This window comes from Ahaetulla prasina, chromosome 1, assembly GCF_028640845.1.
Source record: "Ahaetulla prasina isolate Xishuangbanna chromosome 1, ASM2864084v1, whole genome shotgun sequence".
Lineage (NCBI taxonomy): Eukaryota > Metazoa > Chordata > Lepidosauria > Squamata > Colubridae > Ahaetulla > Ahaetulla prasina.
The window spans coordinates 254707615-254734010 of NC_080539.1; the positions used below are offsets into that span (position 1 = coordinate 254707615).

Here is a 26396-nt window from a genome sequence, read left to right on the forward strand (position 1 = left end):
GAATAAGTCCAAAAATAAGGTGCAAGTCCACACAGCAAAGTCTGTAAGTAAGTCGTACACAAGATTCCAGGTCCACAGAGCAAGGTCAAGAGTCTACAAGCGAGGGTCAAAATCCACAGGAAGAAACACAATAACAAGGCACAGTTTTTCCAAGGTCAGGGAAGTGCATGCCAAAGCAAAACAATTGTTCCCAACAAAGACAATCTCCCCTAGCCTTTGCTTAAGTCAACCTAGGCAGGTGTTCCTTGTGAGGAGAGGCAGGGAGACCTTCTCCCAAGCAGTGTTGCAGACCTCCTTTAAGCTTGCCTCCGCTCTAGATCTTGGAGTTTTCATATCCAATGATCTAAGTGCCAAAGCCCACTGTAACTACATCGCAAAAAAGGCCTTAAAAGTTGTAAACCTAATCTTGCGCAGCTTCTTCTCCTAAAACACTACACTACTAACCAGAGCATATAAAACATTTGCTAGACCAATTCTTGAATACACTTCGACTGTTTGGAACCCATACCACATTTCTGACATCAATACAATTGAACATGTCCAGAAATATTTTACAAGTTCTCCACTCCTCTGAATACAACAAAATACCTTATGCCACCAGACTTGAAATCCTGGGTTTAGAAAATTTAGAACTACGCCGCCTTCGACATGACCTGAGTTTAACTCATAGAATCATCTATTACAATGTCCTTCCTGTCGAAGACTTCTTCAGCTTCAATTGCAACAATACACATACACACAATAGATTTAAGCTTAATGTTAACTGTTCCAATCTTGATTGCGGAAAATATGACTTCAGTAACAGAGTTGTTAATGCTTGGAACACACTACCTGACTCTGTGGTCTCTTCCCAAAATCCCCAAAGCTTCAACCAAAAACTGTCTACCATTGACCTTACCCCTTTCCTAAGAGGTCTGTAAGGGGCGTGCATAAGAGCACCAGCGTGCCTACCATTCCTGTCCTATTGTTTCCTTTCGTTATATCCAATTAATATAGTCATTACATACTCATACTCATATATATGCTTATATATTGTACAATTATTTCATGCTTATGCTTATATATACTGTGTGACAAAATAAATAAATATAATAAATAAAATAAAATAGTCTGGGCCCTCTGATCAAATGGGGAAGACAGCTGTTCCTCATCAGAGGGGATCTGCTGCCTCTCAGCACCACTGTCTGCCTGCAGCCAATCCTCCCCTGTGTCTGTGAGGACAGGCAGCTCCCCATCTGGTCAACCACCCTCCCCTAATGCCTGAGGGGCCTGGGACAGCAGTGCCCTCAGCCCTTGGCTTCTCCAAACATTCCAGGGGAGATGTGCCATTTCCGTGGGACGATCCCGGTTCCAACTCCTCTGAACCGGGATCTGATGGGGCCATGACAGATTTACATGCCTATACTATAGCTCCATTAAAAATCGTGAAGAGTGTCTGAGTTCCTTCCTCACAGCAGATGATCTGCGGCTAGTGACTAATGCCTTTTTATATGAAGTTCTAAGATTATTGATTTGTGCAGACTGCCTTTTAACTCTCCTTGCCTTTGAAGTAACTCTGAAGTGCAATTCCCAATCATTCATTTTTCTGTGCTTCAGGAGAATAAGAACCATAAAGGACCTTGGGTTTTCTTCTCCTCCATAATTGTGATATTTGTTCTTGAAGGCTAAGGTTAGAGGCAAGATTTCTCAAAACTAGAAATCTGAGTCCTTAAAATTAGCTGGGCAAGAGTACTATCAGAAAAGCTCTGCTGCTCTCAATGAGATGACTCCAAAGTAAGAAATTTAGATATGTCTATGCAGCATAAATTTTCTTTTTGATAATTTGACTTTAATATGGATTCTTCCACCTCTGTTGCAAAACATTGTTTTCTAACTAACAGATAAATAGCATTCGTAAGGTTGCACCAGAGAATTCTTGCCTAGCAGGTCAATAACGTCAGGCAATCAAATCTTACATATACATAACCCTCAATTTAACAGGCTAATGAGGGAAAGGCATCAATTACTAGGAATCTCTGTTAAATCCAGGTGGAATTTTCCACAATGCATTTTACAAATGTTGTGCATGTTTAAGAGAATGGGAATTGATCCTTGCATAAAGTGACTAATAGTTTTTGTCTACTGCATCCAAAAGCTTTCAGATCTTCTTAATGCAAACATTCTTCAGAATCCAGAAAAACAAGAAATTTGCATTTGCTTTTTAAAAAGCTAGGCAAAGACAAATTAAAACAAATTTAATTAAAGGAAAAGTCCAGTGAAGGAAGTTTTTGTCTGATTTCAGACTGTTTTTAATGGGAATATCTGCAGTGCAAATGAAGTGGGAGGCAGGGCCCCAAAAAATCAAGATGGTAGATGTGACTGTGCAATTGAAGCCATGAAATGCACATTTAAAAGTTTGGGGGTGTGGGGTTGCACTTGATGGCAACAGCAGAGGAGAGCATCTTTGATTAATGTCTTTAGTAATTATGAGGTTTTCTGATTAATGTTACTAGGAGATTAATATGTCTTTGAAATAACAAAGCAAGCTCTCGATGAGGAATGTGGAGTTTGATAGCCTTGTGGTGCAACCAAAACAATCTGGAACTGAACACACTCAAAACCATAGAAATGGTGGTAGACTTTAGGAGAAACCCTTCCATACTTCCACCTCTCACAATATTTGACAACACAGTATCAACAGTAGAAACCTTCAAATTTCTGGGTTCTATCATATCGCAAGATCTCAAATGGACAGCGAACATCAAAAACATCATTAAAAAAGGACAACAAAGAATGTTCTTTCTGCGCCAACTCAGTAAGCTCAAACTGCCCAAGGAGCTGCTGATCCAATTCTACAGAGGAATTATTGAGTCTGTCATTTGCACCTCTATAACTGTCTGGTTCGGTTCTGCAACCCAACAAGAAAAACACAGACTTCAGAGGATAATTAGAACTGCAGAAAAAATAATTGCTACCAACCTGCCTTCCATTGAGGACCTGTATACTGCACGAATCAAGAAGAGGGCCGTGAAAATATTTGCAGATCCCTCGCATCCTGGACATAAACTGTTTCAACTCCTACCCTCAAAACGATGCTATAGAGCACTGCACACCAGAACAACTAGACACAAGAACAGTTTTTTCCCGAAGGCCATCACTCTGCTAAACAAATAATTCCCTCAACACTGTCAGACTATTTACTGAATCTGCACTACTATTAATCGTTTCATAGTTCCCATCACCAATCTCTTTCCACTTATGACTGTATGACTATAACTTGTTGCTGGCAATCCTTATGATTTATATTGATATATTGACCATCAATTGTGTTGTAAATGTTGTACCTTGATGAACGTATCTTTTCTTTTATGTACACTGAGAGCATATGCACCAAGACAAATTCCTTGTGTGTCCAATCACACTTGACCAATAAAATTCTATTCTATTCTATTCTATTGACTTGTCAAAGATGTTGATTTGTAAAAAGAGTTTACTTGCAAACTCTTTATACCTCATTATAATGTAAAAACCATACCTTCTGAATATGTGAATGAACATTAACAAAATAATGTTAAGAATACTGCGTGATGCAATGGAACATTACATGCTAGATATTAGAGTTAGTAAGCATGCGTGCTGTGTCAGAGAAGTGTCAAACGGTATTTGTTAAGTTCGGGAAGTAACGAGGCTGGAGACCAGGGTAGTGACAACAGCTCTTTAATATAGGGTGAACCCAGCAACCTGGCTGGGGAAAAACCTCTCCTTATATACTGTTTAACTGGCGGCTTCAACCAATCAGCAACGTGCTTGTTTCCCGCCAAAATATTTAAAGATACATAACACTCCTCCCCTCCCAGAAAACACTTTACCTCTATTTACATATTATTTACATGTTATTTTTCGACGTAGTCACGCAAATAACCTGGGCGTCTCCTGATTCTTTCGGACCTGCGCGGTTCAGTCCTTGGGAGTGGGTTGAGCTGGTCGGAGGGGCTGTTTGCTCCTCCCAGCTCTTTCTCTAGGCCATCCGGCCCTGGATTACTTGCAGACTCTTTTTCTAGGCCATCCGGCCTTGGATTACTGCAGAGTTTTCCTCCCGTTTCCATCGGGAACCTGATGGCGTCGCTGGACCTCCGGGAACTCAGCTAAGTCTTGCGCCTCCCCCGGGTTATGGTCAGCTGTGGGTTCAAATAATGAGTGGTCATGATCTGTCTCAATTAGCTCGGGTTGTTCGGCTATTCGTTTCCTTATCTGATCTATGTGGCGCCTCCATACTCGGTTGTCTTTTAACTCAACTAAGTATGATTTTGGACCGGTTGCTTTTATGATTTGCCCTGCTAGCCAACTTGGGCCGTCCCCATAGTTGCGGGCCCACACTCGGTCGCCTATGCCCATTTCTCTCGTTTTTTCCAGTTCCCCCTTGTAACCCTCTGGTGTGTAATGGGGATTCAAACGGTCAAGTGGGCACCGGAGCTTCCGTCCCATCAATAATTCGGCTGGGCTTCTGCCTGTAGCAGTGCTGGGGGTTCTATGCTATCTTTGTTTGCCAGTCGCCTGGCTTGAGCCTGGACAATGCCTCCTTAGCGCTCCGGACGGAACGCTCTGCAAGGCCATTCGACGCAGGGTGGAACGGCGCAGAGAGGGCATGTCGGATGCCCTCATCTGCCAAGTATTCCTCAAACTGGGTTGCCGTGAATTGCGGGCCGTTGTCGGATACTAGCGTGTCAGGCAACCCGTGGGTTGCGAATAGGTGGCGCAGGGCTGCGATTACTGCCTCGGCTGTCATGGATTTCATGAGGATGATCTCCAACCATTTAGAGAAAGCGTCGACAACCACTAGGAAGGTTTGGCCGTGGAAAGGGCCAGCAAAATCAATGTGGATTCTCGACCAGGGCCCTTGGGGTTTTTCCCATTCCCTGACTGGGGCCGTTGGGGGTAGAGGTCTGGACTCTTGGCAAGCCTGGCATTTTCCTACCCTCTCAGCAATTTCTGAGTCCATGAGTGGCCACCACACATAGCTTCTTGCTAGCCCCTTCATCCTTACGATCCCTGGGTGACCCTCGTGGAGGAGGTCCAATACCCTTTCCCTCAATTTTTCCGGGATCACCACTCGATCGCCCCATAGCAGGCACCCCCCTTGAGCCGAGAGTTCCCCACGTTTTTTTACAAATTCCTTAAACCGTTCGCCCGGCGCAGCGGGCCACCCCCTTTGTACCCAACCGAGTACAGTCCTCAACGTAATGTCCCGGTATGATGCCCGAGCCACCTCCTTAGATGTGACTGGGCCAGAGTCCAAAGAGTCAATTAGCAGGATGGGCGTCCCCGGAGTGGGGTCTTCGATCGCCCCTGGTAGTGGGCATCTGCTTAACGCGTCCGCATGCCCCACTTCTTTTCCCGGTCGATGCTGCAGCTTGTAGGAATAAGCGGCTAAGAAAATAGTCCATCGGGTCAATCGTGGCGAAAGTGCCACAGGCGTTGGGCGGTCGCCAGCCAGTATCCCTAACAGCGGTCTGTGGTCAGTCACAATTTCAAAGTTTCTCCCAAAAACATATTCGTGAAACTTTTTTACCCCTGACACAATTGCTAGCGCTTCCTTATCTAACTGGCTATAGTTCCTCTCTGTGGAGGACATCGTTCTGGAGTAGAAGGCTATAGGGGCTTCTGTGCCGTTTGGCAGTCTGTGGCTGAGCACAACCCCCACCCCGTAAGGGGAGGCATCGCAAACCAGTAATAATGGCAATGAGCTATGATACTGGATCAGCAGGCTATCGCTCGAGAGTAGGTTTTTTACTGCTTCGAAAGCCCTAGCTTCCGACTTTCCCCAAGACCAAACAGTATTCTTTCCCAGAAGCTTATGCAGCGGTTCAGCCACGGTCGCCTTGTTTTTTAAGAAAACCGCGTAAAAATTCACTAGCCCCAGGAATGCCTGTAGCTCTGTTTTGTTTTTGGGCGCTGGAGCCTTTCTGATTGCCTTGACCTTGCTCTCAGTGGGGTGAATTCCTTTCTTGTCTATTCGGTAGCCCAAGAATTTGACGGATTCTACCCCTATCTGGCATTTGTTCACTTTAACCTTTAGTCCGGCTGACCGGAAAATGCCCAGAACTTTTCTCAAACGCTCCCCCAATTCCTCTACGTTTTCTGCAGATATCAATACATCATCGAAGTAGGGAACTACCCCTGGGAGCCCTTGCAGAAGTCGTTCCATTAAGTTTTGGAACAGCCCCGGTGCCACACTCACCCCAAATTGTAATCGGGTACACTTGAAAGCACCCCTGTGAGTTACAATCGTTTGGGCTTCGGCTGTGTTGGCGTCTACGGGCAGTTGTTGGTAGGCTTGAGCCAAGTCTAACTTTGCAAAGACTTGCCCTTGCCCCAAAGAGTGCAGCAAGTGTTGCACCACGGGAACCGGGTAAGCGCTTTTCTGTAAGGCTTTGTTTAACGTCGCCTTGTAGTCAGCGCAGATTCTAATTGACCCATCTGGTTTTACTGGGGTGACGATTGGCGTCTCCCACTTTGCGTGATCGACTGGCACCAGAATCCCCTGATTTATGAGCTTATCTAGCTCCTTGTCAATTTTAGGTTTAAGGGCAAAAGGGACTCTCCTTGCCTTTAACCTAATGGGGGCTACCTGGGGGTCTAAGTTGAAGGAAATAGGGGTCCCCTTGTACTTGCCCAGGCAGTCCTTGAAGACATCTTCGAACTCGTTCATGAGTATGTCTTTCAGGTTACAGTCACTTCTGTAAATGCCAGTCACTCCCATGCCCAGTGCACGAAACCAGTCTAGTCCCAACAAACTAGGCAGGGTCCCTTCGACGATCGTGATGGGCAGGGTCTTCTTGTGTGGTCCGTACTCGACTCGGACAGCCGTGGTCCCTCGAACAGGAATGCGATTCCCTTGGTAGTCGTGGACTCGTAGCCGTTGTGTTTGCAGGTGGCGCTTCGCGACCGATGGCAACGCCTTCGCCAAAGTGTCCCAGGACATGATGGTGATCGCTGACCCGGTGTCCACTTCTAGTCGGCACGGCACTCCTTCTATTTTGGGTTTGGTAAAGATTTTCTTCTCTACCCGGGTTGAGGCGCGGCCTATGATCACCGTCGTTTGATTCGAGTTCGCGCCTTTTTTGTTTGAGCCAATCACGGGTCGCCTTGCCGATCCCGCGCTCTGATTGGCCGATTTGAATTTTCGGCGGGAAGGTTGGGGAGCTCGACAGACTTGAGCTAGGTGCCCCTTCTTCTCGCACCGCCGACATGTAGCGTCCTTGAACTTGCAGTGTTGACGCTGGTGTTGACCTCCGCAACTTCCTCATTCGTCCCGGTCTTCCTTGCCCCGTTTCTCGGTTCGACAAACCCCTTCCTCATCCTCACCGTCGGATTCGGTTTGGATCTCTTCTTGGTGCACCGGGGTTGACTTTGAACTCGCCTTCGGTGCGAGTGGCTTTTGCAGGGTCTCTGCCGCTTGGGTGGACATTTCATGCGCTCTGGCTTCATCCAGGGCGTTTGCCAGCATTAGATTGCTTTTTGATAGCAGTCGCCTCCGCAAACGCATGTCTCTGACCCCCCGGATGAGTTGCTCTAGCAGCGCCTCGTCTAGGTCTCGGTACCCACAGTCTTTGGAGGCTTTCCGCAGGGCGGCCATGTAGTCGCCGATGGATTCGCCCTCTAGCTGTCGGCGCTCTCCAAATTCAAAACGCCGCACGTATTTGGACGGCGTTGGCGCGAAATGGTTTTTTAGCAGGGTTTGCAGAGTTTGCCACGATACTGATTGTACCGGCGTTGGCTCTGCCAGGGCTTCCGCGATGTCGATGACCTCGGGACCGCAGTGGCTCAAGAAGTATGCCCTTTTGCGGTTGTCTGGAACTCCTTGCAGTTCGTTTGCTTCTAGAAAGCTTTCGAAACGGGTCATGTACGTTCCCCATTTCTCTCTAGCTGGGTCAAACGGTGCGGGCGGAGTGTAACTGGCCATCTCCGCGTTTCTGCCCTGAGTTTGCTGGGTTCGGTTCTTCCGTGCTTCAGCTCGGTTCTGGTGCTCCTTAGCCTCGAGATCCCATCCTCGTCGCCAGTGTTAAGTTCGGGAAGTAACGAGGCTGGAGACCAGGGTAGTGACAACAGCTCTTTAATATAGGATTAACCCAGCAACCTGGCTGGGGAAAAACCTCTCCTTATATACTGTTTAACCAGCGGCTTCAACCAATCAGCAACGTGCTTGTTTCCCGCCAAAATATTTAAAGATACATAACAGTATTAATTATAAAAGAACTCATCCCAAACCCAATACATTTGAACTGTATATAAAACAATTCTTTGACTGTCTAGACCGATCCTCTTCTTTGGGTGAGGTGCCTCTCCTTACTTATGTACACAAATAAAAAAATTTTAATCTACATTTCCGGTTCAGGTTCTGTTTGAGAAAGGCACACCAGGTTAACATCGTTAAGCCATAAACATTGTTAAGCCATAAACTTTGTTGCTTGTATCCTTATGATTTATATTGATATTGTTTCCTGGTTGCTTATTTGTACCCTATGACTATCATTAAGTGTTATACCTTAGAATTCTTAATGAACGTATCTTTTTCTTTTATATACACTGAGAGCATATGCACCAAGACAAATTCCTTGTGTGTCCAATCCCACTTGGCCAATAAAAAATTATATTCTATTATTCTATTCTATTCTATTCACTATTCAAAGCAATTCTGAGCATTCAAAGAGCTTTCTTGTGTCAGACAGCATGATGCAATTGGAATCTGTGTCATGACATCCCGGTGTCTGCATGTCATTCTGACATGATTTCTTTTTGCTGACATGATACCGAAAGCTGAACTTATCAAACCTTTTCTGGAACTTAGCAAAAACTGTCATTATCACATATGTTCATTTACTCATATGTTCATTTAAAGTGTATGCACTTTTTGCCTAAGGAAGCTGTTGTTTTTGGTCGGAGAAAGATAATAAATCAGAGCAGTTGCTTTATCTTTTCCATTTAACAAAACACAAGTGATCATCATAATCACAACTCTAGGAAGAGCAGTGAGAAATAAGAATTATTTCAGACAATTATCTGAGAAGCCAGCATAGCTACCGGCAGAACCAGTTCAATAGCAGCGTTTCTCTAAAATGGCGCTTATGGAACTGGAACTGAAGGGTTTCCCCACCCCCTTCACAATTCCATTTATCTGAAACAAAATACTGTAAAGGTTTTCAATGCTGCAGCTCTGAAGAGCTGGTGGCTAGTTCATTCTCACAGTACAGTAGTGGAATGAATAGTTCGCTGTCATAATAGTAGAAACATTTATTTTTACTTGCCTCCTGGCACTTGAGTTTTGATCTTTCAAAGGAAAACGTGAGATTATAGATTTGCAGTTCCCTATAAGAAACCATATTTTATTTAGTTATGGGAAATGCTAGACAGACCCATCTAACAAGAAGTAAGGAAACGGAAGGAGGTTTTGAAACAATTATTTTTTCTCCTTTTTGTAGTGGGTGGAATGACTGACCCCCCCCTTTTTTTTTTTAGAACCTGTGGCAATTTGTGGCTCTAAAAAGAATGTTTGATGTTCTTTATTCATTGTTCCCAGTCTTTTGAAACTAGTGGGAGTACAAAATAATTTTAGATCATCTCAAAACTGCTTTTGAAGGATGGAAGGGGTAGAGGTAGTGCTGCATTGTTCTCACAGTCATAGAGTTGATCACTTGATTATCTTAGCTAAGATAAATCACATGTATGCATGTCATGCATATACTTATGTATGTAAGTTCATTTGTCAGGATCTGAATGGAGTTCTGGCAACAAGGTGCTAGCCAAGACATCAGAGGGTACAAAAATTTGGATATTGATTCCTATTCAATAGACTTCAAGGTCTATTTCGCTTAATCACATTTTAATTGTTAACATGCCACTTTGAAGTTTTATCTTTTTTTGTTTGAATGCAGTATTGAGGGCTAACTCTGCCCACAGCCAAGGGATCGATCCTGAGTGTCTCAAGGTTGACTCAGCCTTCCATCCTTCTGAGGTCAGTAAAGTGAGGACCCAGATAGTTAGGGGCAATATGCTGACTCTGTAAACCTCTTAGAGAAGGCTGTAAATCACTATGGGGCAATACATAAGTCTAAGTGCTATTGCTATTTACATTGGCTCTGTTATGAGTCTTTTCTAGTATGGCTGCTTTCGGTATCAGGAAAGAATACTCCTGAGAACAAACAGTCCTTTTGTCTCAACATGCTTCAAATTTTATTGTGGGGTGGGTGTGATTATCGTATTATTTTATTGCTTTTTGTTTGCATCACTTTTAATCATTTTTATTGTCAGACTGCAATAAACTTGCTCATTTTCCCTGCAAAGGGTTGGACAGCAGGCTTAGTTAATGAGTGGGAATTAAGCCCTGAGGATTTTCTCATAATTAATATGTACCATGATTTATGAGTCATAATGCGCTCTAAATTTGGACTTATTCTGACAATTCTAATATGTAGGTAGCACATTTTAATCCTAGCCTGAAGTTGCAACAATTTTCCATGTCCATTTATCTTGCAACACAGACATGCAAACCATAGACTTCTGTTGGCCTATATCTATATCCCACAGCTCTTTGGAAAGGAGATGTGTGAGGCTCTGAGCAACCGCTGCCTAAGGGCATACAACATGCTCACTATGTTCCTGAAACCATTTTGCCAGAAATCTTTTTCAGTTTCATTTCTTAGTTGGCTTAAGAATCCATATGTTTAAATGTTCCAAGATTTTGCCTTTGACATGACTTCATGTACCGCCTTCTGAGTTGCTTCAGAGAAGAGATGCAAGTCTTCCTTTACTCTTGAGCAGGTGTCCATGATAACCCTATTATCTGGCCAGTTTGCCAGCAAAGTCAGCTTTTTTAAAAAAAGCCAAATACTTGACAATATAGTCCATGAGTATCTATCTTTTTTGCTTGCATAGGCCACATTGAATAGAATTATATTGGGTCGCTTATAACATATACAATATAATTAATATGTATAAGTAACAAACTTCCCTTTTTATATTTTCATTTTAATCTTGTAGGGTTGCTGTCTAGAGCCATATGTGGTCTCCAGGGCATGGGTTGGAAATGCTTGATGGAGTTCATTGAGTCAGCCCTGATTCTTGTTGACTTTAGAGACAGTAACTGGCCCCAAATCACCAGCTTACTCTGTGCCTAAGGCAGGATTAGAATTCAGCACCCTCACCTCTCTGTTTCTAAACCAGTGCCTTTACCACCACACCAAATACTGTGTTGCTTGAGAGATAAAATTCATGAAAAATAGACAGTATTTGAAACTGGAAATGTATTTTGAAAATGATATTTTAGCTCAAAGGCTATTCTGTAGAATGGTTACTTATGTGATTTCACTATGCTTCAAAATTAAGTGAAAGCTTCTTGACCACCATAATTAAGCAAAAATGATGCATTTCATTCAAACAGGCGATTTGATCCGATTTGTTGAGATTCAAAATGAACATGGACAATATCCAGGGATTTTATGACAGAAGGCAAGCAATTTAGCATGCTTCAGCTATTTTCAGAAGAACCAGTTTATGGTTTCTTTATTAAACTGTGTTTATGAAAATAAGTATGGCACTGACGTAAAATACACTTTCCTAAAAAAAAAAAAAAAAAGGGCCTGACTCCAATTTGACAGTAATTCAGAGATCATAAGGCCTCATACATAATATTTGTGGGTCAGTCAGAAAATCCCCGCAGAGGAATCAGCATAGGCAGAAAGAGCTCAAATGAAAATTCATTGAACATGACAGATTTATTTTGGAAATCAATTTATGATTTGCCCTGCAGTTGTCATTGTAGAGGATTCCAAAAGATTTGCAGAATAAGGAAAATCTCCAGATGGTTAATCTAGAGAATATGATTAGATATGTGATAAGAGCTGCCAAAGCGATCTGTTTTACCGCAAGAGAGCAGGGGAAATTCCCACCAATAGAAAGCTGTTGCTTGTTGAAAACAAAAGGCATTTCTTTTCCTGTTTATGACTTTAGCGCTAAGTTAATCTTTTTCTTTTTCTTTTGTAGCATATTTATTATTATTATTATTTTAATTATACATTTATATTGTGTATGAACAGAGTTGGTTCTGGGTATCATTCATATTAATCCCATTCACAATAACAATATTAGTAATTTCTATCACATTTCTCAAACTTAAATAATCCTCATTATATTATTCAAACATACATATTCAAAACTCATCTTTATCTCTACCTTCATCTATATCTTTCTTGTTCTATCTAAACATTTCTCTATTATATATGAACAAATTTAACTAAGTTTCATTTATATTGATCCAATTCACACTAACTTTGTTAATAATCTCTATCACATTTATCAAATTGCTAAGTTAATATTTTTCAATTATCAGTAGGACTCCTTATATTTGGTTTGTCAAAGCATTTTCACTCATAAAACATTCTGAAGTTAATTTGTAGTAATTTTCAATTCATTTGGCTTCAAACATTAAGGACATGCAGTTTGTCATAAGCCTATTATTGTTCCCTGCAGTTGACCAATAGGACTGTAAAATACCCTATCTGTGCTGCTTTGATTGGAAGTATTGCCAAAAAAAGGGAGGGACTGTTGAATGTTGTGTGATCTCACGGTCCAAAGCTGGTTCTGCCACAGAATCCTCATATCAAAGTATCCGTGATTATTTTAAATATTATTTTCAGCTAAGAATTTCGCAGACGTATCTTTTTAGAAATTCTTCCCCTCCCTAAAAGTCTCTGAACTTAACAATTCTGCTCTGTTTGCCTCACTTTGTTTTGATCCTAATGTTCCTCTTTAGAGCCAGGCAAAGTATCTTGCACTTATTTTACAATCTGATCCTCTTGCTTTCTTTTATGTAGCTTTCCCAACCGGGGCCCTCTGGCTTTCTTGAGCTACAGTTCCAGCATCTTTAGCCAGGTTTAAGTTTCTATTATATACCATATAAGGAGTGTGCTATAGTTTTCACTCAGGTTCTCCAAAAAGGCGGGAAAATACTTGAATCTCTTTGGCTAAGCTGTCTGGCAGCACTCTATATGAAGAGGACACTGCCAGACTAGCACTCTGTTGGGTTGTACTGGTCTACTAATAAAGAGCTGTTGTTACTGAAAGAGCTGTGTCCGTCTCTTCCATCACTGGATCCAACAGTTTCAGTTGTCATTTAATATATTTGTGGAGTGCTAGATAGGGAAAAGTTTATGTGGTAAGCAAATGATTTCCTGCAGCTGAGCCTGATAGCAATAATTTAACAGAATAGAGTTGTAAGGGACCTTGGAGGTCTTCTAGTCCAACCCCCTGCCTAGGCAGGAAACCCTACACCACTTCAGACAAATGGTCATCCAATATCTTCTTAAAAACTTTCAGTGTTGGAACATTCAAAACTACTGCAGGCAAATTGTTCCACTGGTTAATTGTTCTAACTGTCAGGAAATTTCTCCTAAGTTCTAGGTTGCTTCTCTCCTTGATTAATTTCCATCCATTGCTTCTTGTCCTTTTCCTCAGGTGCTTTGGAGAATAGTTTGACTCCCTCTTCTTTGTGGCAGTCCCTCAGATATTGGAACACTGCTATCATGTCTCCCCTAGTCCTTCTTTTCATTAAACTAGGCATACCCAGTTCTTGCAACCGTTCTTCATATGTTCTAGCCTCCAGTCCCCTAATCATCTTTGTTGCTCTTCTCTGCACTCTTTCTAGAGTCTCCACATCTTTTTTACATCGTGGCAACCAAAACTGGAGGCAGTATTCCAAGTGTGGCCCTACCAAGGTATTATAAAGTGATATTAACACTTCACGTGATCTTGATTCTATCCCTCTGTTTATGCAGCCCAGAACTGTGTTGGCTTTTTTGGCAGCTGCTGCACACTGCTGGCTCATATTTAAACGTTTCTCCAATAGGACTCCAAGATCCCTCTCATAGTTACTACTATTGAGTGAGGTACCATATACACTGTTACTGTGCATTTTGTTTTCCTTGCCTAAATGTAGTAATAACTACAATAATAACTACCTTTGTCCTGGACAGCCTTGTCTGCTGCATTTCAGCTGTTTTTACTCTAAAGAGCCAAAGACAGGAACACTGTGTTTGTGATCTATCAGAATTACACAATAGCTGACTGATGGCTCAGTTAACTGTTCTCAAAGTACTTGAACACATATCCTTCCTGCTTTAGCTGAAATAATGGAAAAGATAGTGTGGTGTAACAAGAGAATGTTGTAAAAATGACCTCGATCTGTCCCTAATCTATAATGGTATTATCACTGTATAGAATTTGTGTAGATTTTTTTTTTAAATCAGACTTTTAGAATTAGAAGGTCATGACCTGAAGTTTGAATGATATGAATATTTATGGCATGGTAAAGCTAAAATTAATATGGATTTTTAAAGTCATTTTATTAGATGTGCCCAGTAGTGGGTTGTAAAACCTGTCGCTACCACTTTGCTTGTGTGTGCACGTGCATTTGTGCCTGCGTGTGATGCTTCTGCGCACGCACAGAAGCATTTGGCGTGGGTGGGCGGAGCTTCCCACTGCTGCCGCTCCCGGTTCGCCAACCTGGGTAGAACTGGTAGTAACCCACCACTGGATGTGCCATAGTGAGAGTATGGAATATATATAAACCCATGTTATGCCCCAAAACACCCTTATGGAACTTAGAAGAGAAACAGCAGGCAAGGACAAATGGTTGATTTAATAGGAAATATTGGGAAATTAAAAAACAGAATTTAAAATGAAATAAAGAGAACAGTTAATATTAGAAGGATATACAGTTGTCCATGGTTTTCCCATTTACAACGATCAGAAATATTCAAAATGGTCATACTAAATATGATATTTTGGTTTAGAGCAAAGTAAGTCAGAATCTGAAGTATAATTCTGCACTGAAGATGAACAAGTAATTGCTAAAATGTATAAACTTTTATTGATGTTTGAAACAGAGGAAAAACAGGATAAAGAATGCATGACAGAGTGAGCCAAGAATTTTGATTATAATGTACAGATGAACCAATGGGAAAACATGAGGTTGAAAGATTTATATTGTCTTAAGATCTGAAAGGGAGTTTTGATAAAATGATGTGATGTTAGTATACGATGCCAATTTCTCATATGGTATGGTATATGAGAAATTCTCTAGAATGTATCAAGACACTTCAAATGTAAGTTGGAAATGTGAACAATATGAAGGGACATTTTATTATGCTTGGTAGACATGTCAAAAAGCTAAAAATAATGGATTGAAATATGAATCAATATTTAATTGAAGCCAAAACTTTTCCTTTTAGGACTAATCAATAATCATTTAGAAAAAAGCCATGGATGATTATTTCAGGATATGATTACTACAGCATTATATACACAGAGGTGAAAAGATTCAACACAAGCCACTATAGAGAAATGGTGAAATGACAGATCTTGCTGCGATGTTTAGATTAACTTCTTTGATTATCTTTATTGGTGAATGGAAACCTCCTATGGATTTTGTGGGTAAAAATAAAGAAAGGAACTTCTGAAGTATGGCTTTGATGATTGGATAGGATGGATTATAGGAAGAAGAGCATTATGACGTAACTTTAGAGAGAGAAACTAAATTATATTTGTACTTATAACTGCTGTGATGAATATCAGAAGTTAATTTTTTAATATATTTTTCTTTCTTTCTTTTTCTGTTTGACTTCAACTTTAGAGAGGAGTGTTTTGAACTGTTGACTTTGCTCGTCAGTATTGTGAGCTCAGATTTCTTTTTCAAATAAGGAAGAAGATCTTTAACCAAGATATTGTGTACAGTTGGCCAGCTTATGCAATTTAGGCAAATTAGTTGCACAATGCTATTCTTCACATACTATTCTTCTCCCATAAATACAGGGGGAAACTTTAGCTCTTCAGCCACTCTCCTGTTCATCTGCTGAGTGACAGCTTCGGCTGCTTCTGCTCAATGAGAATGTGGTCCTGGTTATTTATCTGTATCTTTCTGGGCATCACTTCCATGCATGGTAAGTTTACATTAGTTTAAAGGAGAAAAGAGAAAAGTAAAATCTGGGAACTTCTACTAAATTAATGGACAGGTAGCTGTATTAGTAATAGTAGTAGTGATAGTAGCAGCATTTGGCAGTCTGCAAGGGAAGCAACAAAGGTTAAAAATAGGAAATAGAAAGGGAGCCAATATCTATGTTGCAGTTTATTTTTATGCATTCCTATCTAGAGGTATGGACCACAAGATTCAGGCACTGGTCTGACTTTGGGGGAAGAATGCCTGAGATTGCAGTCTTTAAGAGTTTATGGTATCTCCTGGACAGTATAATAATAATAATAATAATAATATCAGAGTTGGAAGGGACCTTAGAGGTCTTCTAATCCAATGCCTCCTTTTAATTATAATAAAACCCCAAAGTCCTTAATCTGTACATGTGTACAGGTAGTGATGGCATGACCTTGAGATACAGCAACGGTCATAAGAATGAAACAGTTGCCAAGCATTTAAATTTTGATCACATGATCATAGGGATCCTACAAATTTTTTGTGTGAAAAATGGTCATAAGTCACTTTTTTCTGTGCTGTTGTAACTTTGAACAGCCACTAAATGAACTGTTGTAAATCAAGGACTACCTGTATTGGATTGCTCTGACTCCTTTGTTGATAAAGGCTGCAGGATTAAACAGCAATTCTTGATTGGTTGGCTATAATTTATTCCATGGAGGATTTCTAAGAAAGAATAAACTGGATTGTTAATCCCTAGTGCCGCATAACGGGGTGAGCTCCCATTACTTGTCCCAGCTTCTGCCAACCTAGCAGTTCGAAAGCACGTAAAAAATGCAAGTAGAAAAATAGGGACCACCTTTGGTGGGAAGGTAACAGCGTTCCATGCGCCTTTGGAGTTGAGTCATGCCAGCCACATGACCACAGAGACATCTTCGGACAGCGCTGGCTCTTTGGCTTTGAAACGGAGATGAGCACCGCCCCCTAGAGTCGGGAACGACTAGCACATATGTGCGAGGAGAACCTTTACCTTTACCTTTAAGGCTAAATTTATATCATACAACATAAAGATTGTTTTAATTGTATCGTAAGGACTAACAGCGAGTAGGAGATAACAGAGTAAAAGGGCATAGAAATACACAATTTCTGTAACGGCCCCTTCACATACCTTCTCTTCCCCATATTACTGGTAGACTGATACCACTTGGATTATATAAGTGGGGTTAAATAAAATGAGCTGAAATATGTAGTGACCAAATCCTTGTTTTTACTTCTCTTTGGTTCAGATGTCTCTGCCCAGACCTGTCTTTGTGCCCAGGGTTTGTGTGCAAGTGGCTGGGTGCAATATAAGTCTGCCTGCTATAAGGTTGTGAAGCAGCGATACTCCTGGACTGAAGCTGAGGCAAGTGTTGGGGATGTGGTGACAGAGCAGACCCTGGGGGCAAGAAGATTTGCGACCAAACCTATGGGAGGTTCCCCTCCCCACACCCCTACATCAGTGATGGGTTTCAAATTTTTTTACTACCGGTTCTGTGGGTGTGGCTTGGTGGATGTGGCTTGGTGGGTGTGGCATAGATTGGTGGGCGTGGCAGGGGAAAGATGCTGTAAAATCTCCTTTCCCACTCCACTCCAGGGGAAGGATACTGTAAAATCCCCATTCCCTCCTGATCAGCTGGGACTTGGGAGGCAGAGAATAGATGGGGGAAGGGCCAGTCAGAATTTTTACTACCGGTTCTCTGAACTACTCAAAATTTCCGCTACCGGTTCTCCAGAACTGGTCGGAACCTGCTGAAACCTACCTCTGCCCTACATATGAATTGCTTATTGTAATTAATTGGAAGAGAACATTCACAGCCAGCTGAAGTCAACCTGAGTGACAACAGGGAGAAGACTCAGTCTGGAGTTTCTCTTGTGGCCCAAGAAACCAAATTTAATGTTTTAATACATTTAGTTTTATAGTTTTAATAGGATTTTATGTGCTGTTTTAACAGAGTTGATTAGAAGACAAGTGGCTACATAAACACGTTGAATGAATGAAAGAATGAATGAAGAAATGAATGAACGTTTCTAGTCATTTACCTTGTCTCAGAGCTAGTATACTGACCTAGTAGTTAGGGATAAATACAATAATAATAATAAGGTCACCCAGATGATTTTTTTTAAAAAAATCCCATGTCACATGGTAATTCCTCTGTACTTGCTTTTTTCCTTGTCTTGCCTTTGATTTATAGATTTTAAAAAAATATCTGGCTTCCCTTTTTAAGCAACTCTGGGTAGTTCACAACAACAATGCAGTTTGGAGCACAACATGCCTTGCAATATAGTGGGCCAATGGTCTATAAGCATTGATTCTGCCTTTGCTCCCAGCTGCTTAGCCAAGTATCAAAGCTTTGCTGGGGCTCCAGTATATACTATGGTATATTATTTTTGGCATGTTAATAAAATTGTGTTGTGTCCTCAAAGTGATTTAGTTGCTTTAAGTGAGCTAGATTTTGACCATGACAATTGCAAAGAACCACAGACATGCATCTAACTCTCTTCACGTACCTTGTCAACAATAGTTAAGTGCTTTTCCTACAGTAATGCAATTTAGGTAATCAACCATCTATATCCCCATCTTCTCAAAGATGCAAAGTGCCACAATGTCACAGTTTAGTTAGTTTTACCTAGATATGCACAAGCCAATATATTTGCAGGTCACATTTTGTTTGAGGTCATTGTCCTCTTCCTAGTTTAGTCTTATGCTAGCTATATTGCTTCTGGGAATCAATAGTGGCACCTATAGAACACTTAAATTTAGTGATCTTACAGCGATCTGCTCTTTTCTCCTCGACATGATAGCAGATGGTATTTGCTTCAAGATACAAGAAGCCAACAAGCCAACCAGTCTGCCTATTGCATTTGGTGGTGCCTCCTGCTTGTTCTAGTCAATGGACCTTCACCTGAAAGCATGGTACTGGCATTTTGGATTCTAAATAATCCGCTAAATGGATCTATTGAATCAAAAATTGCTTTTGAATGAAAAACAATGATTAAAATTAGACCTGCCTGCAGAACTCTGAGCAATCACTAGCAAAGAGTTAAAAAATTTTGTAGCTCTTTGCTGTCCTCCAGATTTTGCAGTCTGGATATGGCAGCTTTATTGAAAGATGATTTTTCAACCTGCCCCACTTTATGAATGCAGAATGGGTTTTCACTAATGCAACAAAATGCAGGCTTCTGTAGTATCTTCAAATGTTTGATTGAATCTCTGCATCTGGTTTCAAGCAGTTATCTTGACCTCGTAACACAGTTTTTGAGTTTTCAAGTGACACACAAACTTCTGAAAAGCTCAGTTCAAACACTTCAAAAACATATAATTACATTGTAATTACATTGATTCGAAAAGCTCAAGTGAAGTATTTGATGAGGACATTTGCATAAGGTTCTTGTGAAACTGATATTCTGGGATAGATAAAAAGTGGATATGCCTCACTGTCAATATCTTCTTAGATATCTTGCCAGAGTTACAATCCGACCTCCCACTTGGCCTCCATACATAGCGTGGAAGAAAATGATTTCATTTTTCATTTGATGGGCCAACCAGTGGACTACAACAAAGGAGAGGCCTACTGGATTGGTGCACATGACACCTTCAAGGTAATATTTTTATATCTTAAAAAAGACAACACTAATGCTTAATCACTAATCTGGAAAGGCACCAAGTTTTACCTCCCACCCACCCCCGCTTTCTTTATTCCTGCCTCAGGATAGACAACTCTTAACATGGCATAGTGTGGTTGATTATGATTTGCACATCCTTCTCCCAACTGACTTTTCCCATGTATTGTCTTCAACTAATGGCCTCTCTGATTATGGGAACTGATGTCCAGCATATTTGGAGGGTACCAGATTAAAGAAAGTTGGCTCTGCACAAAACATAAAGCATGTTTGTGCTGTTTGAGGAGCATGGTAATCCTTTATTCCAGTACACTCAGTGAAGACCTCACCTGGAAAAACAACACAATCCAAGTGGCCAGGAAGGCCCAACAGAGACTCCATTTCCTTAGGGTCTTGCATAAAAACAGGGTGGAACAACAACTGATGACCTCCTTTTACCGATCCACAATAGAAAGTGTCCTCACTTATTGCATCATGGTATGGCATGCTGGTCTGACAGCCGCAGATAGAAAAGCATTACAGAGGGTGGTGAGCACAGCACAAAACATCTTGGGCTGTCCCCTGATACCACTAGATGAGATCGCTGGGGCTCGCTGCCTTAAAAGAGTGAGGAAAATCCTCAGGGACGACTCTCACCCTGGTCATCACTTCTTTACCCTCCTACCATCAGGAAGGAGATACAGAAGCATAGCCAGCTGCACAAACAGGTTGAAGAACAGTTTTTATCTGTGGGCTGTCAGACTCCTGAATGAGAAATAACATCATAACTACATAGTACGACTGTAGGGCCAGTAACATGTTCACATGGGTGCAATAGGACTGGGTGTTTTGTTAATATGATTTATTGGGTTAGGAATTTTCTGTCTTCACTGTGAGTTGTATTGTGTTGGGGGGTGCACTGAGGGAGCTCAGCCAATCTCATTGTACATATTTATTTATTTATTTATTTATTTATTATATTTGTATACCGCCCTTCTCCCGAAGGACTCAGGGCAGTTCACAGCCAATAAGAAACAACAGAAAACATATAATACATATAAAATAGCTAAAAACAGTATAGAAAACTTATTCAATTGATGGCCTAAAACTTTTAAATACAAATTTAAAACCCCGTTTAAAACCCCTGATTTAAAACCCCAATTTAAAACTATGTTCACGCTAGTCCTGCTCTTCGAAACAACAACGTCTTCAGCTTGCGGCGGAAGGTCCGGAGGTCAGGGAGTTGACGAAGCCCCAGAGGGAGCTCGTTCCAGAGGGTAGGAGCCCCCACAGAGAAGGCCCTCCCCCTGGAGGTCACCAGCCGACATTGTTTAGCTGACGGTATCCGGAGGAGGCCCTCTCTGTGAGAGCGCACTGGTCGGTGAGAGGCTACTGGTGGCAGTAGGCGGTCCCGTAAATATCCCGGCCCTAAGCCATGGAGTGCTTTAAAGGTGATAACAAGTACCTTGAAGTGAACCCGGAAGACCACCGGGAGCCAGTGCAGATTGCACAGGAGGGGTGTTACATGGGAGCCACAAGGTGCTCCCTCTATCACCCGTGCAGCCGCATTCTGGACCAGTTGGAGTCTCCGGGTACCCTTCAAGGGGAGCCCCATGTAGAGAGCATTGCAGTAGTCCAGGCGGGATGTAACAAGGGCATGAGCGACCGTGCATAAGGAAGCCCGATCCAGAAAGGGGCTTAACTGGCATATCAGGCGAACCTGATGAAAAGCTCCCCTGGCGACGGCTGTCATGATCTTCTAAAGACAGCCGTACATCCAGGAGGACGCCCAGATTGTGAGCCCTTTCCGTGGGGGCCAATAGCTCGCCCCCAATGGTCAGCGATGGAATTAGTTGACTGTACCGGGCCGCCGGCATCCACAGCCACTCAGTCTTAGTGGGATTGAGTCTGAGTCTGTTCCTCCCCATCCAGACCCGTACGGCTTCCAGGCACTGGGACATCACTTCAACAGCCTCGTTGGGGTGGTTAGGGGTGGAAATATACAGCTGAGTATCATCAGTGTATAGATGACAACTCACCCCAAGACCACGGATGATCTCACCCAGCGGCTTCATATAGATGTTGAACAGGAGAGGCGAGAGAACCGACTCTTGCGGCACCCCATATAAGAGGCGCCTCGGGGCCGATCTCTGCCTTCCTGTCAACACCGTCTGCGACCGGTCGGAGAGGTAGGAGGAGAACCACCGATGAACAGTGCCCCCCACTCCAAGTCCCCCGAGCCGGCGCAGCAGGATACCATGGTCGATGGTATCAAAAGCCGCTGAGAGATCTAATAGGACCAGGACAGAGGAACAACCTCTGTCCCAAGCCCTCCAGAGATCATCAACCAGCGCGACCAAGGCTGTTTCCGTGCTGTAACCAGGCCGGAAACCGGACTGGAACGGATCAAGATAGACAGTTTCATCCAGGTACTGGGGCAACGGTCGTGCAACTACACTCTCAACAACCTTCGCCACAAAGCGAAGGTTGGAGACAGGACGATAATTTGCTAAAATTATCTGCCTGCTGTTACCTTATGCCTCCCACCGACCCGTACGCTCACACAGAGAGGGTCTTCTCAGGGTGCCGTCCGCCAAACAATGTCGGCTGGCGGCCCCCAGGGGAAGGGCCTTCTCTGTTGGAGCACCTACCCTCTGGAACAAACTTCTCCCCGGTTTACGCCAATTACCTGACCTTCGGACCTTTCGCCGTGAATTGAAAACATATCTGTTTATCCAAGCTGGCTTGATTTTTAAATTTTCAAATTTCTGAATTTTTAATAATTTTAAATTGGGGTATTTTAGTATAGGTCAATTCGACGGTTTTAATTTTCGGCCATCTTTTGAATATGTATTTTAATTGTTATTTTAATTTTGTATATTATTGTTTTAATCTGGCTCTCCCTGGGTCCTTTGAGAGAAGGACGGTATAAAAATCTAAATAATAAATAAATAAATAAAATAAATAAATAAATAAAATAGCTGGGTCCAGGGAAGGCTTCTTGAGGAGGGGCCTCACCACCGCCTCTTTCACAACGTATGTTGTGCACTGACAATAAAGATTTGATTTGATACACTTATTTTAACAAACTCTGTGAAACTTCCTCAGGAGGGAACCTTTGTGTGGACAGATGGTTCAAGATTTGATTTCAATTCATTTCCTTCTGAACAACCTGATGGATTGGGAGGAGAACACTATCTTGGCTCCTGGTTTATACGCAATGGTAACTTTCACATATTTATTACATGGTGTCTCACAAGGCGCCTTGCTACACTTACATTTTAAAAAATACTTGTTGAAGTAGAAAATTAACAGGTTGACAAATAGAAAGCAGTCTTTAGCAGGAATATCTTTAGGCCTTATTAAAATTGCACTTGAAATACAAAGTGCCTCGTGGGGGCTAGCTTTTATTTTAGATACCCGTGTTTCCCTGAAAATAAGACCCAGTCTTATATTTTTGGGCTCTAAAATAAGCAATAGGGCTTATTTTGAGGGGATGTCTTATTTTTTTCCATGTATGGGAGGCCTACTTCTTCTGCTTGCTCAGGGCCACAGGGGTCAGGAGGCCGCATGCTGTCTCCATGCGGCAAGGGGAGCTGCCCCACGCACCCCACACTGGCTTACCTCAGGGCCCTGCAGCCAAGCCATCCACACTCCAGCACCTGTCTTGCTTTGAGGTAGTGGCTCCAGCAGCTTTGTCCAGCAGGACCCTGCATGGCAGCCATCCCACTTCTGCTTGCTTGCAGCTACAACGGAGGAGGCAAGCTGAGAGATGGTGGGACAGAGTAGGTGGGCAGGTCTTCACGTCTCTTGGTTTTCCCATGAGCCACACAGCGCATTGGGATCACCTGCCTTCCCCCCCGCACCTCTGCCTCCATCTGCTGCCACTGCCGCCGTGCAACAATGAGTCTCCCATGGCTAGTCACCTGCTCCAGCCCACCAGCTCTTGGCTTTCCTGCATCGTGCATGGTGCGTCTGGATCGCATGCCTCCCCCCTGCCTCTGCCTGCTGCTTGGACAGGAAATCAACTCACCTGTGCTGTGCAGGCTGTGGTTGCTGCCGGACAGTCAGGTCCTGTCCCCCCCTGCTGCCTTTGGTGCTGACCAGGCCCCTCCACTGATGATAAGCTTAACTAAGGCTTATTTTTAGGTTAGGGCTTATATTAGGAGCACGTGCAAATCAGGCTAGGCTTATTTTTTGGGTAGGTCTTATTTTAGGGGAAATGTTATAGAGTGGTCTTATTGATTATGGCACCCCTTTTGTGAATAGCCAGGTCTCAACAATAGCCTTTGTGTGTGTTGTGTTCCTCATATGCTCTCAAAATTTCAAAGGTACCCACCTCTGGCTTAAATTATTCCCATATTACTACTCCCATAGTTATGTTATGTTGCACCACAATCTCAAAGACAGAAATTGTAAGGCTATTTGCTGAACATTAGAAAGCAATTCCTATGTAGTTTAACCAGTCTAAACCTATGATTTTGTTCTTTCTGCTTTAGGAAAGATTTCCTGGAATGATTATGGCAATTCATGGAAACTCTTATCTGTTTGTAAATATTATCTAGCAAATAGGTAAGAGCTGAAATTATCTTTCTAAAAGCTGGATCTAACTCTTCCACTGTGTTAGGTGCAACACATCAATGGGCGCTGACAGCTTCCAGATACAATTGCCATACAGTGTTTATTTGTTAAAAGAAAAAATAACTTTCACATCTTGCAATATACCATGGGTATTTCCCTCTCACTTTATTTCCAGAAATTACTATGACAGTGAAAAATGGATGGTGAAATTTTTAATTTATTTTTCTATTTTGCTTCAATTGTTTTAAACATGATACAAAATTTCACACTAGCTAAATGTTGCATCCCATAGCTTTCCACCCATTTCATATCCTCAGATTTCCATTCCTAAATGCATTGGGTTAAATTTGCCAAAAGCCTTTCCTTTCAGTGGCAGATCCTCATTTTTCCATGAGAAGCTCTGTCAGTGGAATCAAATATATGCAGGCAACTCTTTGCATGGAAAGAAAACCAGGTGTGCTAATGGAATGCAGATAGTTTCTCAAATTCTTAAGACTTGGTTTATACATTGTCCTGAGCCACAGTTTAGAAACATAGTGCCTTGTTTACACAGCATGCTAGACCAACATTATGACTCAACGATGCAGGAACTGGCTTGCAAGATACATATTAGAGTTTTGAAATCCAACCTTGATTGTTTTATAAGTAACTCAAGGTGGCATAACACAGCACAACTTTCCCTTCCTATCTTCCCCACAATAAGAGGTCCATTGAGAGTGACTCACCCGAAGCCACCTAGCTGGCTTTCATGCCTAAAGTGGGACTAGAACTCACAGTCTCCTGGTTTCTAGCCTGAAGCCTTCACTACTAGACCAGACAGCTCATTTTATGCTCACACATTATGGTCCCCTCCCTTCTTTTCCTGCCCTTCTCTCAAACCAGCCAGTTATTCTCATAGGGGTTTAACTTACAAGTCATGTGATAAGCCAGCTCCATATTTGTCCTCAGAGCAGCCAGTCTCCATAACTTAGCATAAGTTCCATCTCTTTTTTTCTGCTGCAATACTAGCCATATTCCCATCCTTTTGTGTGAAATGCTTTAAGTTTTGCACTTGAGAATCAGGTTAATCATTCTGCACACTGGGGCATATTAATCTAGGAGTCATTTGCTCAAATACAGGGAGGATTATTTCTAAGGACACAATTTGCATAGCAATATATTGCACAAAGCTGGTGTAACGTATGTGTTTGTGGTTTGACTGTCAGCTTCTTTCTTTCCTAAACAGAGGATGCTCTTCTTGTTAGGAGATATGAGAGACACACATTCACAAGGTGCAGAAGACTTATTTCTACCCTGGACGATTATTCTGTGAAGTTTTAATTTTCTGTAGCAACTTTCTAGAGGAATTTGTTTCAGTGCAGATCAAACTATTTGTCCTATTCTGTAGGAGCAACTGGATTTTACCACTATAGACTCTTTTTAAAATCATTTTTATTGAGATGCAAATAAAAATTGTTTCTTGCTGGTTTTATGGCTGCTCATGTTATTATTTGATTCAGGAACTTACAACAACTTTATACTGTGGACTACTGATAATGCGGCTGAAGATTAAAGTGTAAAATTACCCAAGGATTTAATAGCAGTGAACCTGAAATAATAGCCGTACACATTAATTTCATCCTTTTAAATAAATAAGTAGTATCAAGTCCCAGATTACTTTGATTCCAGTGAACTCATTGAAAATACTTCTACGGCAATTTATATAAACTAATAATTAAGTATCTAAATGAGCAAATTAACAAATGTTCTATTCATTCCATAATCCATTCCGTTATTCCTGAAATCCTTGATGGATGACAAATACCTTTCTTTCATGTGCAAAACATTCAGGTAACTTTTTGTGTGAAGGGAACAATGGAATCAAGAAAATTCGGAAGAAAATGATTAGTACACTATTACATTGCCAAGAGGATTAACACCTTTCAGATGAAGCTTGACTCAGAACACTCCATCCACTTTTACCTAGGATTCAGCATTATTTTTGAGAATTTATGTGTTGCCATTCACAGGGATGACAATGTGATATACCACCCACAAAATCCCTTTTAAGTCCTCTGAATAGCTATTCCCAGCTAAGCTAAGCCATTGGGAATTGGCAAATATGGTAGTATGTGAAGTAAGGTAAGAAGTTAAAAAAAATCTAAGCATCCGCATGCTCACTTGGGTAACATTAAGGCCTGGTGAACTGTAGTATTTTTCTGAAAAAAGATATACAGAATAG

The 26396-nt window shown here is 41.9% G+C and overlaps 1 protein-coding gene across 1 annotated transcript; it reads left to right on the top strand.

The window, feature by feature from the left end:
* Positions 1-15825: 15825 nt before the first annotated feature.
* LOC131205163 (snaclec GPIB-binding protein subunit beta-like) lies at positions 15826-25642 on the top strand. Its single transcript, XM_058197131.1, has 6 exons — positions 15826-15971; positions 17242-17357; positions 19448-19594; positions 22703-22817; positions 24094-24166; positions 25401-25642. Exons 1-6 carry the CDS (start codon positions 15914-15916, stop codon positions 25417-25419), a joined length of 528 nt encoding a protein of 175 aa, XP_058053114.1. The 5' UTR covers positions 15826-15913; the 3' UTR covers positions 25420-25642.
* The last annotated feature ends 754 nt before the right edge of the window (positions 25643-26396 follow it).

What these genes read in the sequence shown, in the direction of transcription:
- LOC131205163 (XM_058197131.1), top strand. Translation starts at nt 15,914, where the DNA reads ATGAGAATGTGGTCCTGGTTATTTATCTGTATCTTTCTGGGCATCACT. An exon ending in ACTCCTGGACTGAAGCTGAG is followed by an intron (nt 17,358 to 19,447) that starts GCAAGTGTTGGG and finishes ATATCTTCTTAG; the next exon opens with ATATCTTGCCAGAGTTACAA. An exon ending in CTCCTGGTTTATACGCAATG is followed by an intron (nt 22,818 to 24,093) that starts GTAACTTTCACA and finishes TTTCTGCTTTAG; the next exon opens with GAAAGATTTCCTGGAATGAT.